Genomic DNA, 15,488 nt, shown 5'->3' with positions numbered 1-15,488 from the left:
TAGTGCAGAGATCCTCACTCCTTCGCTGCGAGTCTGTCTATTCAAACAATCTCCTATTAACAAACATTTGTCTTGATTCTAATCTACTATTAAAAACAGGACTATGGATACAATTTTTACCTAATACCTGGAAGTTAAAAAAGTTGGCATCATCACTGTCTCCCTACTCATCTTCTGACTTCTTGAATTTCCTTAACTGTATTGTATTTCCTTAACTGTAAAAAAGAAGTTTTAACATGACTCATCCATCAGGGTTAAATAAAACTGCAACTTAAAATGTATTTCTATATATGTTAAGAAAATTGAAATAGCCAATAAAATGTACTTAAAATGAGTGAAAACATGAAATTGTATAATTATTACCGTATAGGTTCCCTATATAGGCCATTTCAATTTAATTAAGAAACTCATGTTTTGAGCAACAATGACAAACTAGAATGCATCCACAGGAAGACCAAGACGGTGAAATGGCTAGAAACTGCCTTAAATCAAACGACTGAAAAACTCACTTAAATATTTATTGAACAAATGCAAATAAATGAACTAAGGGGCATTTTAACCCATAGATACAACAAACAACTTTAAATATTCAAAGGCTCATCACACAAAGAATGAATGACTTGTTTAATATTTTTCCAAAGGAAGAACTTAAACGAAGCGATAAATATAAGCAACAGGCTACAAGACAGTTGTACAAAGTGTACCTCTCAGCTTAATAGCCTCTACCCCTACAATGCATTCTGCACTTAACTTTCCCTTCTTTTGAAAAGAGCTACAACATAATACTTCTGAACATCTTAAATAAGCCCCATGTTCAGGACAAGTCTTCCACTGCCAGCAATGGATGTCCTCACACCACTGGAAAAAATGCCAAAGTCAGCGAACTGGTTTACTATGGAAATGGTTTATTTGCCCCTCGGCTATATTTCTGTATTCTACATTAGTGATTCTCAGGACATGGGAAGAAAAGAGAGCATATTCTCCAAAGAGGATGACTCATAATCTCCAGTTCAGACACTGCCCCTGGGGGAAGTCCTCCCCAAACTCCAAATGAATCACTGCCACTGTTTACCAGCGGTGTAGACGGGAGTGTGGCATGTGCAGGGGCAGGGAAGATGCTTGAAAGCCACTGTCCTACGTGAAACAGGAGGTCTCACTCTGTGAGTCACGAGGATGTACCACGTAATACTGACAAGCTCCATCCAGACTGTTAAACATTACAAAATGAGTGTTGTGATAACAACGATTCAGCATGTTTAAGGACAAAATAGATATATATACTTTATATTATATATGTATTTTATCACATAGTAAGGAATGCTGAGGTGCTTCATCCATCCAATAAATTGAAAATAAAAATTTTACATTTCTACATTTGTCAGTATACAGAATTCCGAAGGTGGATCTTGAACTCAGGGTGATCAATTTTCAAGAAAAGCCACATAATCGGTCAGTCTGGCTAACTGCTGTTCATTGGGAATTGGGGGAACTGGGGCGGGCTCTGTGTAATAAAGAGAGAAAGATATTTCAAGTTAGACACAATTGTAACAAAGTTTTGGCCCTGCCATCCACCCCTACTAACGCCTTCAATTTTAACAAGAAAACTTTTAGATTTGTCCAGAATTTAGAAAAAATCATGCCTCTTAGAGGCATAGGACATTACTGAAAAGAAAGCTAAGAAATCACAACTTTTAAGAGTACAGCTTTCCCTTCCTGGGACTGAAGGGCGAAGTATATAGTGAAGTATTTTATGTGAAGGTTATAAACACTTTTAGCATGCAATAACGTGCAAACTTCTCCACCCCTAGGGAGAGCCTCCCTGTGCTAAGCATTGCTACAGAAGAAGATTAAATTGTCAGTGAACAGTACAACACAGAAAACCCCACTCTGGAGAAATTTATAGTCTAACATTTAAGGCACCATGTGGCATCCTGGGGATGCCTTCTGAATAAAAATGCTGGCAAGAAGGCCTATCAGGGCTCCTGTACTGACAGTAAGAGGGCTCTCCAGCTGGGCCAGAGGCGCCAACACCTCAAGCTAATTTATGGGGGGAGCCTACGGTTTCACTCTTGTAACCACAGGTATTACTATAAATTTTTAAAACTTAGGGCGGCGCCTGTGGCTCAGTCGGTAAGGCGCTAGCCCCATATACCGAGGGTGACTGGTTCAAACCCAGCCCCGGCCAAACTGCAACCAAAAAACAGCCGGGCGTTGTGGCAGGCGCCTGTAGTCTCAGCTACTCGGGAGGCTGAGGCAAGAGAACCGCTTAAGCCCAGGAGTTGGAGGTTGCTGTGAGCCGTGTGAGGCCACGGCACTCTACTGAGGGCCATAAAGTGAGACTCTGTCTCTACAAAAAAAAAAAAAAAAAAATTTAATCTAACAAGGTTATTAGAATTTAAAAAAATTACACATCACACACACAAAAATAGAAACAATTATACATTTTTAAAACATGTGTGTGAAAACACATACCTGATAAGGGACTAAACTTGTTAAAGGAAACATCCAGGGATCCTGCAACTAAAGTGAGAAAAAAAATGACAACCCAATTTGCAGAAGTTATTGTAAAGACCTGTCACAAAACATGCTAATTTAATGTTATGTACCTATGATCATTTATTTCTCAAAAAGGGAAAACTATTTTACAACAATCTATTTCAATAGCCTGTACTCTAATAGTGCTCCCTCACACCTGGAGTGGAGTGACAAGGCCAGGTCTTGCCCTCCCCATACCCTCACGGGACAAGCACACTGCGATCTGTGTAGTACTTGACTGTGTGTCTAAACAATAAGACATTCAGAGCAGGTGGATGGAGATGCTGGAGGGTTTGCAGAAGTGGTCGTCAGGCCCCACTCCTGGTCAACAGGAGGAGGAATAGGACCCACCAGGCAGGAATGAGCTGGGTCACCTCAGGGAGCAAAACTGAGGGGCTAGAAATTCAGAGTAAGATACTGACCAGTCATGGAATTCAAGGCCTTAGAGGAAGGCTAGAGAACTGAACTCTGTGAAATGAGAACCACAGGGGAAGAGTCTGCATGACTCAAATACAAATACTCAGCAGCTGCATATTTAAGAAGTTTTTAGAAAGCAATAGTTTAGATATTAAGGATAAACTGAAATGGCTCCATAAATAAAAGGATGAGAGATTAATATTTAGTAAAAATCAAGTTGTACTAAGGACCATGAAATACCTACACAAAATAGTCTTCTATGTAAGGAATATGCTTCTAAGAATTTAAAACTAGAGGTGTTCCATGCTGCACAAGTGGTGAAGAGCTCCACCTACCTGGCTTTCTGGGCAGAACCATTCTGGTGGTGGAGTCTGCTTGCCATCCTTGTTCTAATATACCTAAAACATGGATTTCAGACAGATGAAGAAATAAGAAAAACACTCAACATGATCTGCCATCTGTCCATAGCATCACTGTTGCATGGGAGACCTAATATATGTAGTTTAACCTGGCAGGTGCACTTTTACTTGTAAGATATGCATGTAAGCTTACTTTTGAAATATTTCTCAAACATGTATCACAGTCTCATTCCACTCTATCAGGCTGTTATAATCACTAACAGAAAATCAGTTTTCCGTGAAGTATATGTGATAGTACTAACTTAATCAATATTACTAAAACCAGACATAAGAAAAACCCATATGGCACCTTCTGTAACTGTATCACTAGTAACAAAGAGGATGGTGATGATAAATGTTTTCAAATAATAAGGTTTACCTGTAGCTACCACACTAGGTGCTTTTATAGGGATCATTTTATATAAGTGACATAAGTCTGTGAAGGGGATATCAGTTAACTGGTGAGGAAAATGAAGTTTAAGGAACTCAAGTGATTTGTCGTAGGTCACACAGCTGCTAGCACGAGGCATGGGACAGCGGCAGGATCCACATTCAGGCAGTGAGCTAAGAGTGCAGGCTCTGGAGTACATATATACTAGATAATAAATTATGGATCAATTGTAAGAGAAAGGCCAAAACAAACAAATGTTTCTGTCAGTAAGTAACAATATGATTTAATACAGGAACTTTCCTTAACCCATCCTCTGCATCTGGAACTGTGCTGTGCCCTCGGAATTTCAGATATGGTACTTGATGGAGCTCATATTTTAGCTGGAGAATCAAAAATGTCCATCATGGTAAAACAACACAATGTAGACAATATTCCACAAAACCAGCAAGTGGAGGGATGTGTTTGGGTATCACCTGAGAAATAGAAATGCCAAGTGCACGTGTTGAGACCAGTAGGTAAGAGCAGACAGCAAGCACTTAGGGTGTGGGTACGAAACGGTGGGGGGGATGGGCTGAGAGGGACATGGGGATGAGAATGTCTTTAACAGGAAGGCTGCAGGAAGGATTTCCAAATATGCACAAGGAGGTCAATTAAGACATGTTTTCGTAACCAGCTATGGAGATATTCATGAATCTGCTTGCTGCAGGCTATGAGCATACTAGAGTACAGAGTGCTTGCTGTCCAAAGCCATGCTAGGGGTGTTACATAATGTTTCCTATCACCTTTCTAAAAAACAGACACAGCCAAGATTCCAAAAACATATCCTGTTTCAAGAGGTTTCAGAGAAGAGACTGTGACCCAGCATTTCACACTTTTACTTCCCAATTTCTTTCTAAGTAAAAAGCCACTTGAAGATACCTTTCACAGCCTCTTCAACAGGAAGTCCTACAAAGGCTGCAAAATCATCAGCGATTATGGAGGTGTAGGCCTGAGAGACCAGGGCAAAGGCTCGTCTCCTTGTTGCATCTGTGTGGGAGCAGAGGTTTAGCAGAGAGTGAACCAAGAGAGCAGGCATGTAAAACACGAAGTCCAGCCATGCCACTGTCCCCGTCCGATCTGCACAAGACCAAATCTATCCCAAGATTCCTGTGCTCATAGTTATAGACACGTGCCCAGCATGTAAGAGTGGCTCAAATATTGCTGAATAAACATGCACTTTTTACCTCCTCTTAGATGAAAAACTCACATGACAATGAAAATTACAATAAACAGGAGATTCAAACCCTAAAAAAATTTAATTTAAATATGTTCATGTAATAGGGATGTAATTCTTCTTTGATTCCCTTTCATTTCACTTACAAATCCTGAGTGAACAGGCAGAAAAGCTACTTGTGTGATCAGTTGTCCTCAGAAGCTTCCCTAACACAGGTCACCTCTGGGAGGTGCAGAATGGACCTCGTAACTAGAGTGCTCTTCCTGTCACATCTGCACCAAACTGCTGACTTCATTCAGATTTGAAACCCTAAATTCCAGCCCTGAATGAGTCTAACCAGGGACAACCAAGCAATAACAGCAACAGAAACTCTTCCCTAGAAGTGGCCTTTGGGATTGCTCTGAGGCTTACACACTCACATTAAAAAAATTCAGGAGACAGAGTTGAACCCTGTAGTGGCCAGGTGGCCTATCTTCCTGCCCACTGAGCTCTCCCACCCAGCTGTCAACATGCTTAGGAAATTATTCTGGATTTTACTTCCCATATTTAACAGGCAATTGTACATATATAAAACAAATCCTCTAATATGCTCTAATGTATTGAAAATCCCCTATCCATCCATTCCTGGGACAAGGTCAAACAAGTACTTCAATTCCCTTAGGCACCCAAAGTAACCCACTGGCTCTGAGATGAGTCCCTCACCTTCTCAGCCCTGGGATTTTGGTTCATGCTGTTTAGTAGACCAAAATGACTCCGACTGCTCCCTACTATTTCTAGGTCTGTTTATAATTCACTATATCTGGCCTTCTCTAAACACTTCTACTTTAACAAGCAATCTTCACTGCCTAAGGTATACACTGCTCCACTCACACCCATCTTCTCAGTTATAATCCAGAGTCTCGACAGAAGGGTGGCCTTTAAATCCCTCAGAGTGGCCAGCAGCTCCAGGGAAGGATGTGCTGGGTGTGCGCCAGTTGATGGTATCACTGGAACCAGAAGGGGGCATGACCCTGGACTTAGGCTTTGTTTGTTCATATCCCTTAAAAGCTGCTGACGGTCACATTCCTTCACTTCATCCTCTCCAGCTTTCCCTGAGCCATTATTTGTTCTTCCTAACGTGTGTTTACACTCAATTCTTTTCTTCTTTCAATCAACCTGGAGCAAGTAACCTAACTTAAACAGATTTTTAAAAACATCTAAGAAATATAAATACTTCCTATTGCAGACTGTAGACATTCAATGGAAAAGAACTGAGGCAACCACAGGTAAGGAACACACTTTCATTCTGGTCTCAGAAAAATAAAAGTGTACACCACGAAGCTGTATTCACTTGGTAAGTCTGCCATATTTTAAAACGTTTAAGTCAAACAGTCTGGTCTTATCTTTAGAGTGGGGAAAAGAACAGGCACGGAAAATGAACAGAAGAGATAAACAGATGGCAGCAGAGAAGAGAAGCAAAGAGACATAACTGGAAAAGGGAAGAAAAACAGGGGAGCAGAAGGAAGCTGACAAAAGAAGTAAGAATGAAGGCTAAGTGCTCCATTCCTACTTTGAGTTAGAGCTGTGACATTCAAGCTGCTCTTAAGCACTTGACATGAACAACTTTTACATCCAGTTCTGACTGATCACCACCGTGACCCTTAAGAACAATGCAACTGGCGGCCTCCCCAGGGCATGCATTACGAGGACGCACTGGGAGGCACAATAAATTGAGCCAGCACCTAACATCTGTGGCAGTTTTTCAAAGAACACAATTTTGGTGAAAATAGAGATCCTCACAGATAGAAAATGCAGTTTTTCAACACTCACGTGCTTCTCAATCATCACTGCTAGTGCTGGAGACAGAGGGAAGGGAAGCCAGTCATGACCCAGTCTTTCTCACCCCCCCACCTTTCCCAGCTGTGCTGTATACCTGTGGCACCTAGGCCCCCTGCTGTGGTGAGTGGAGCGCCACCGAAAGGCCAGAGGCAAGGTCAGGGATGTATTTCCTCTGCCCCATGTGCCTTCCCCTGAGTGACCTGTGGCCACAGCTCCTGCAGGGCACCCGCTTTCCGGGGCTCCACTCATACGGGTCCCTTGCCTTGCCCCCCCCCAAGCCTCAAGTCACAGTGCCTGCTGTCTACAGCTAGCCCCTGGGTGCTTCACCAGTCTTTGCTGATTTCCTGTGAATATAATTATTTCACTAGCATCTCTTCAGTTAAGCCATTTTCAGTTTTCAAATAGGACTATGCATAATTCAGACCAATTAGTATTTTTAATTAGAAACAAGTTCATGTTAGATCAATAAGCAAAATGTTGAATTCAGTGGAAGTTCGAAACTGGGCAGGGCACTGTGTTTTATGGAGCAAAACACCACACCAAGGCTCTGAATGAGTCTGGGGATATATTCATGAACACCGTAGATGAAGAGATAGCTTTAGAGCAAGGGAAGCATCTATGCGTATTAACTCAACCTTCCTATTACAACAATTAAAGCACTATTTCCAATGCCATCCACACATGAGGGAAATAAGGCACCAAGAGGTCACTCCAATAAGTGACAGAACCAGGATGTGAACCCTGAAAGCCTGGATCCACAGTCAAAATTCACACATCATACCATACAGCCTTTCATGGGTCTATGGAACTGTTTCCAAGGAATCCCCAGTCTAACAGAGGATCCAGAGCGAGGTGGCCCTGAGAAGAAACACAGCCCTGGAGGTATGCGGGGAACACAGCTGATTGAGTAGGAGCCCTGGGTGAAGGAACCTACCTTCAGGAAAAGGCACAGGCCTGTTTCCTCACCTACCAAGAGAGTTCACTACCACACAAATTCCTCTTGGCTTGTATGGTGAGGGTAAGGCTGTTTCCTGTACTAATGTCTGAAACTGCCCCTGCTGTTCCTGGGTTACCTTCTTACACACTGCTTCCTTCCCATCCTCCTGCCTATCCTGTAATTCTGCTCATTTCATTCACATTGAAAGTAGCTGCCCCCTATTTTGTCACATACATTGTCTGTTTTATGCTGATACAGTTTTACCATTCCAAGGAAATTACGTGCATCTCAAAAACAATCTTGACTATCTGCCACCCTGTAAAGCTGCTGTCCCTTAACAGAAGGGTGAGTGGTTATTAAAAAATTCCCACTCTCTGGTCCTTTAGAGCAGGAAGGTGTACACTGAAATCAAGTATTGACTATTAAAATAAGGTAACAGTAAGGAGCAAGATAATAACAACATGAAGAGAGATCATTGTATGAATTTATAAAAGACTAAACCAGGCAGACAGGAAGCAAACATTAGGTGGGAGAACGCAGAGAGGCCTGGGACAAGATGTTACTGTGGGATTAGTGTTATGTTGCACCAGGGTGTAATCTTTCAAAAGAACTAAAAACAGATTTGACCCAGTGTGGTACCTCTGATGGTAAAATAATTAAAACAACAAAACATGTTTCAGCTTCTACATATTAAAGTAACTACTTATAAAATCCAGTAACTGGAGAGGTGAGGCTGACAAAGTTCAAAGCACAGTCTCTATTCTCAAATATATGATTTTTTAAAAGTCTTTACTAACCAGTATTACAAGATTTCATTTTAATAGCAAAAAAACCCTTTTCCTGACAAGAGTAATTTTAATCCAGAATTAAGAACAATGAAGCTGTTAGCTGCCAACATAATCTCCATCAACATAAAATGAAGAAGCGCGATTAGAGATCTAAAACAGTAATTCCAAAAACTGCCACATTCACCTATCATCTACCTTTTAAACAGGCCATTGACTTACTCTGCAGCACTTAAGGAGTAGGTCTAATCTAATTAATTTTTAACCACAAAGAAACACTACCTCTAAGTGCTTCCATGATTGGCTGGACTGTCTCAGACCACTGGTGAGCACTGATGGTCGTATAGATCCCAGGGAAATCTCTCTGCCAGATTCTTTGTCCTACTGACCAAATTCCTCCAAGTTCAGAATTTGCCTGCAATAAATACTGTCTTTGAAGATATTCATTCTGCAAATTTACCAATCACTGTATCTTAAAATACCAGAAATGATATGAAACTTGATAGCTGTATCATAAAACATAATTCAACATTTCTTTTAAGGGATGCCATTACTTTTCAGCCCAATCACTACCAAAAAGGTTTCTAAACACTGTAACCCATAATAATGTGAAATTGATTTATAATTTGATATACATATATATAATTTTTTTTTTTTTTTTTGAGACACAGTCTTAAGCTGTCACCATGGCATCATCAAAGCTCACAGAGCAACCTCTAACTTTTGGGCTCAAGTGATTCTCTTGCCTTAGTTGTTTTGTATTTTTAGTAGAGACAGGGTCTCGCTCTTGCTCAGGCTGCATTTGATATAAATTTTTATTAAACTAGTAGAATTAAAGCCTGAGATAGTAGTCTGAAAATATTTTAGAATTAAGACTGGGGACTAATTATCTTAAGCACCATTGTTTTTAAAGAATTTGTATATATTTAGGACGAAAGTAGTAACAAAACGGAGCTTTGTTACTACTTTTGTGACAATTTTACATACATAAAATTATTGTAATTATTTAGCCAAAGAAACTAAGCAATATTTCAATCTTAGTCAACAGACTGTCTAGAAAAGAAAGTGAATGAAAATACTGATCTGATCTGCTAAATATCAACAATGAACAAGAGTTTAGGTAAATTCTTGGTAACAGGCTGAGAATGTTGAAAAATTCATTGCACACTCAAGACACAGTGAACCACTTAAAATTAAACATTTAATTCATTCCATTTTGGAAGGAACTTCACAGAGGTCATTTCCTCCCATTCACAATAAGACATTTAAAATCCTAATTAGCAAAAATAACCAGTGCTGGGAACAATCATTTTTAGAATATTCTTATAAATAACACCAGTTTCAAAATAAGTACCATTATAGGGTACAACATAAAGTTACCAGCATCTTCCTTCATCTTAACTGGCTTATCAGTTAACTGGTGAAGCAGCACTTACAAAAAAATATCTCAAGAAATTTGATAATCTATTCATATACTAGGTTAATAACTACTTCTGGGACATGGGAAGAACACAGGAACTTTTAAACAGTTGCCATTTAAGTGAATGCCATTACTATATTAAAGCAGTAAAATGTATTGAAAGAATACTTACAGATTTTATAGCAGGTGGTATTCTTTTCCAAAGATATCTTGCATTATTCCTAATTTATATCACCACAAAGAATAACATAATCAATCATTTTAAATTACTGGGTCCCAAGGCAAATACACAGATGTATACTTTACTTTATAATACTCTACATAATAAAGAGTAAAATTTAGTTTTATATGAATTTGTTCTGGGGAAGAGTGGTTTTCCAGATAAAAAGACACGAACTATTTTTAGCAAAGTACTATTTTGCTCTTCTATGGACTTATTTTAAACTGATGATCCAAATCCTAAATTAAAGCAATAGCACACTAAAAACACAAAGATTTAGGTGTAACTAGCTAAATAATTTATTCAGATATGAGGAAAAAAAAAACACCTATGTACTTTCAAGCTTATAGTACGCCCCAACAGTAAGTATGGTACACAATGCTTTTCTTATTACAGCCCCTCCTACCAGTGGATACAAAGCCTCCAGACCTGAAGGCAGGAGTTTTTAAAGGGTTGGAAACTTGAACAAAAGTATGATAATGGGATTACAAAAAATGAAACATAATTCATAGCATATAATAAAAACCTTAGGTTGGTTTTTGAAAAGATATGAAAGAAAGATTTTGGAAGAATTTAAAACAAAATTTTATCAAAAATCATCGATAGGTCATAGAACTATAGAAGACCCCTCTTCTTTTTCGCAGTTACACTTTCTGACTTTTCATCATGTACATGAATTAGAAACAACTGAAAAACAAAAATCTTTCAAGAAATCTCACACATGATAGTACTGAATTCATCCTGATTCTCAATATTTCCTTATAGCTTCTTTAGTTCTGCTGATTACATATGATGTTAAGTAAACAGAAGTCATAAGAAAGTTTAAAAGGAAAAAAAAAAAAACAGGTCAAGGAAGTAAAGAAATTTATTGACACTGCAGTTGGATTTTTAGAAGGTATATATAAAACAAGTCATAATTCTTTAAGCTCTGATTCAAGAGGAAACAGAGGCAATGAATATTATTGTAAAAAATGTAACTCATTGTCTCCGTGTTTTAGTGCTATTTCAAGGCAGAATAATTTCCGTATAAGCCTAAGGAACTTGTTGCTCTTAAAAGTACTTACATGTCATTATGGAGCAAATATAAAGCTAGAAGTTGACCATACACTGGGGGTGTAGCAATTCCTCCAGGAGCCTAGAAGGCAAAATATATGTGGAAAATAATTAATAAAACTCATTTATACTTTATATTTATCCCTTTTTATTAGCATTTCTGTCCCTCCTTATTCCCTTCTGTAGATACTTCCATTTTCCACTTGCATGAAATCATCTATGCTTTCATTAAAAAAGAATATTTTATTAATGCTAATCAAAAAAGTAAGGCTATCCTACAGTCCTATCATAAATGGAGAAACAGCTTAAACAAATATCAAACACTAAAATCCAGACTACTAAATTTCCATCTGTCATCAGCTGTGATTTATCTCCCTTGAGACTTCAATTTCTTTACATACACAGGAATATTGAATTGGATTTCCTTTTCCAGTTCTCAAATTTTAACTCAAATGATGTTACTACTGTAGAAAACAAATACTTCCACAGATTCCCAAAGCAGTCTGATTCTGCTGATTACATCAAGCAACCGATATCGACATAAAACAGTGAGGGACAGAAAATCACCACAGCTGAGTTACAAAGACATTTCTCTCCTCATTCAATTTTAAATAAATTGAAAAACATCTCTTAAGGGTATAAGGGAGCTGTTGCTTCTGGGTGTTGTCCCTTCAGCAATTTTTTATACTAAAGTTATAAATGCGTTTTAGGTGCCTTTCTAAGGAAAATCTTAACCTTAATAGCTGCAATATAACTTATTAAAGAAAATGTAGCAAGCTTACTTGATAGGATTACGAGACCAGGAAGGGCGTTTTGAGTTAAGGTTACATGGGTCACATCTCTATCGTTCTGTGTGTGTGTATATGGGTGTGTGCCTACACAGTGGACTTCAATAAAATCCACATTACTGTCCGCTTTCACCACAACAGGATGGAAAGATGTCTAGTCTGGTATAGCAGCGGGTGTTAAAGATACATAGGGGTTTCGGCTCCCAAGTTGAGAACAAAAGGTCTCAGCGAATTCGGGGAACCCAGTCCGGGACCTTCGCTATCACAGCAGGCCGCGGCGACGCCGGCGCCACTCGTCCACCTCCCGCGCCCACCCCGCGCGCCCGCAGTGCCCAGGCCTCGTTACCCTGGAAACCGGGGCCACCCCGCAGTTTCTCCAGGCGTGACGCAAATAGCTACCTCGAGCTCCTGGTTCTCGCATTGATCCAGCAACTTTTTGAAAGTGAAGGTACTTTCTGCCATCACCGCCACTGGCATCTTCCCGGCCGGTCTCGCCGCCGCACCTTAACGACAGCCACACTCCAGACTGTTCCTCTGGTCGTCGCGCTTGAGATGACGTTTCAGCCGCCGTCGCAGCCAAGCGCCTTTACGCCGACGTGCCGTCACTTCCGGAGCGTCCCTAGACGCCGGAGCGGGCGGGAGGGGCCGCGCCGCCGCTCTGGCCGCTCGTCTCGGTGCTGTGGAGGCCCTGGCCGCCCCGCCGGAAGCCGCGTGGGGAGCGCGTAGAATGGTGGCCTGCTGCTTCTGTGAGAGCGGGTGGTGAAGCTACGCAGTAGGTGGAAAGCTCGTTTTCTATACAAGACATTTTAAAATATTAATAAAAGTTGCTAGGACTACCGCGAGGCCTGCCCTGGCTTCTCTGCCCTGGCCACGGCCGTGCCCTTGGGGCTCCGCACGTAGTAGGTGTTCATGAACGTCCCCGAGTTCCCAATTTGTGTGTTCAGGTGCTCGCTGGATGTCTGCCCTTTGACCAAGCAGCCTTAAAGGCTTCCCATCGAATGTTCCATTCTCTGCCCAAACCTGCCTCGTCTGCAAGTGCACCCTGGGTCGGCGGCTCCTCCAGCCCCACCAGACCCTGCCTGGCCTTCAGCCTCCCGCCTCCTTCCCGCTGCTCTGCCCGGGTTTAAAGCAGACCTTGTAACGCTTCCTATCCCTTAAAATCCGAAGTCTTTCTCATCACTCAACGTGTATACCATTTAACTTCCAGTTCAGAAATTTTTAACTTTAATAGCTGTACAAAACAACTTTCATCAGTGTTCGTTAAAAAAAAAAAGTAGGAAGCTTACTTGATAACGTTTCTAAGAAGGGTGCTGTCAGCAAGAAACATCGGCCACACATTTCTTGTTCTCTCTGTATGTAGATGTGTGCCCTAGCAAACATCCTGGCTGTACCATCCAGGCCTTTTTGGTTGGGACAATACTATTGATAGTAAGCAGTATATTGTTACTCATTCAAATATGTGTGTGTGTATTTTTTTCTTTTTCTTTCTTTCTTTTTTTTTTTTTTTGCTGCTTCTCACTAGACCCCCAGGGAAGAGGGCTTGATTTGTTTTCAGCTGGCTACATAATTTATGGGGCCCAGAGAAAATTTAAAATTCGGGCCCCATGTTCGAAAATCAGGCCTTTTACCTTTCTTTTTGGTTTCTCTCTGTTAATGGAAAAAACCCAAACTCTGTAAAATAATTTAAGTAGGTTTGTTCTGAACTGAATGTGTGTGACTGTGGCCCACAGCACATGGCCCAAAGAGGTCCTAGGAAAATACGCTGGAGGTGGGTTGGCTTACAGTTTGGTTTTATATTTTCACAGAGACAGGGAATACACACAATATCATAAATCAATGCGTGGAAGATATGCATTGGCTTGTGCCAAGATTCAGGGCATCTCAAAGGAGGGGGAAGACTTACAGGTTATAGGTGGGTTTAAAAATTCTTTGATTTGTAATTGATTACAGAAATGAAGCTTTGTCTAAAGCAGTGGTTGTCAACCTTCCCGATGCCGCAACCCTTTAATACAGTTCCTGTGGGTTGTGACCCACAGGTTGAGAACCTCAAAGGCTGGAATGTTTTAAGTTAGGATAAGGAAGTTTATAATCTGAGGCAAGCCACTAGACATATACCTAAGTAAACGGATGGCTTTTGGGTGTGGTTTAATTGTTTCTGTGCATGGCCTTATTTAGTACTCTTTACAAACATTAGCTCCAAAAGGGAGAGGATTTAGGAAACTTGTCCAACTTCCCTTCTCCTCATGGCTGGCAATCTGGGATCTCCTTGATCAAGAGAGGTCCATTCAGTTGGCTAGAGGGCTTAAGATTTTGTTTTTGTTTGCATCTCTTAACTTTATACAGTGTTTTCATTATTTGCTATTTCATGCCTAAGTAAAGAAACATTAAAAATTTTAAACTATTAACATGAATTTTACAATCAATCTTTATTTTGTGCAATGCCAGTTTTAATTACAAATATAAATGCATTTAACTAATATATAAAGTCACAAAAATTACAGTCTGGATTTATCACTTTTTTTTATTAGAACAATGGAAATGGTGTACAAAATGAGCTTTTTCATGGCATTCCTTTATATGCACATATTCTACCATCGTTCTTTTCCCTCCTACCTCGCTCGCTTCTTTTTTTTTTTTTTTTTTTCTGAGACCGACTCTCACTCTGTTGCCCAGGCTAGAGTGCCATGGTGTCAGCCTAGCTCAGAGCAACCTCAAACTCATGGGTTTAAACAACCCTCCTGCCTCAGCCTCCCAAGTAGCTGGGACTACAGCCCCCTGCAACAACATCCAGCTAGTTTTTCTATTTTTAGTAGAGACAGGGTCTCACTCTTGCTCAGGCTGGCCTCCAACTCCTGAGTTCAAGTGATCTTCCCACTTTGGCCTCCCAGAGGGCTGGTATTACACGCATGAGCCACTGCACCAGGCCCTACCATCACTCTTAGTCTTGGGTTTACTGAAGAATAAGGAAAGACTGAAAGGAAAAAGAACTATGGATTGGTTCTTCTTTGCCTTTTCTTTCATGTCAGTATTGTCAGTGTCATCAGGTGGCTAATAAAGAGAAGTAACAAGTAAGAAAAGATGTGATCAAGTTCCTCCATGTCTCTTAAAATGTCATTGCCTTCTTTTCACATTCAAAGCAAATTTAGGATATTAGGGAAAGTGCGACCCTTCAGTGCTGACAGCACCCACCTCACTCAGTTGTAGTCTTAACACAAGGACTGCGTGCTCACTTTGAGTCTTGCTGTTCCCTCAACATTAGGGGTCCACAGTGAATCCCATACTCACAGCTCATTGTGAGCCCTGTATGGAAAGCTAGTGGATGTTCAAAGGTGAGGGTTTCGTGTGTGTGTCTTCCATTGTTCAAATAAAGCTCAAAGAGGAAATGAACAAGCGTCACAGGACAGAGACGGCCATCACTGATCTGTTTGTAGCAATCATTTGGTTTAATAATGGTCTGGACAGAAGATTTATTTTATCTTTATTTTGAAAGATAAAAAAAAACTAGAAAAGTTT

General features: G+C 40.4%; 1 protein-coding gene across 1 annotated transcript; it reads right to left on the bottom strand.

Moving 5' to 3' along the window:
- Window positions 1-1,135: 1,135 nt before the first annotated feature.
- COPS8 (COP9 signalosome subunit 8) lies at window positions 1,136-12,544 on the bottom strand. Its single transcript, XM_053597427.1, has 8 exons — window positions 12,375-12,544; window positions 11,199-11,269; window positions 10,087-10,135; window positions 8,777-8,909; window positions 4,660-4,767; window positions 3,288-3,350; window positions 2,473-2,520; window positions 1,136-1,501 (listed from the first exon to the last, which is right to left on the bottom strand). Exons 1-8 carry the CDS (start codon window positions 12,450-12,452, stop codon window positions 1,422-1,424), a joined length of 630 nt encoding a protein of 209 aa, XP_053453402.1. The 5' UTR covers window positions 12,453-12,544; the 3' UTR covers window positions 1,136-1,421.
- Between the last annotated feature and the right edge of the window lie 2,944 nt (window positions 12,545-15,488).

Source organism: Nycticebus coucang, chromosome 7 (genome assembly GCF_027406575.1).
Source record: "Nycticebus coucang isolate mNycCou1 chromosome 7, mNycCou1.pri, whole genome shotgun sequence".
NCBI classification, from domain to species: domain Eukaryota; kingdom Metazoa; phylum Chordata; class Mammalia; order Primates; family Lorisidae; genus Nycticebus; species Nycticebus coucang.
This window is presented reverse-complemented; position numbering and strand designations above follow the sequence as displayed.

What these genes read in the sequence shown, in the direction of transcription:
- COPS8 (XM_053597427.1), bottom strand. Translation starts at nt 12,452, where the DNA reads ATGCCAGTGGCGGTGATGGCAGAAAGTACCTTCACTTTCAAAAAGTTG. An exon ending in TACCACCTGCTATAAAATCT is followed by an intron (nt 8,910 to 10,086) that starts GTAAGTATTCTT and finishes TATTTATTGCAG; the next exon opens with GCAAATTCTGAACTTGGAGG. An exon ending in AATCATGGAAGCACTTAGAG is followed by an intron (nt 4,768 to 8,776) that starts GTAGTGTTTCTT and finishes GCTCCCACACAG; the next exon opens with ATGCAACAAGGAGACGAGCC.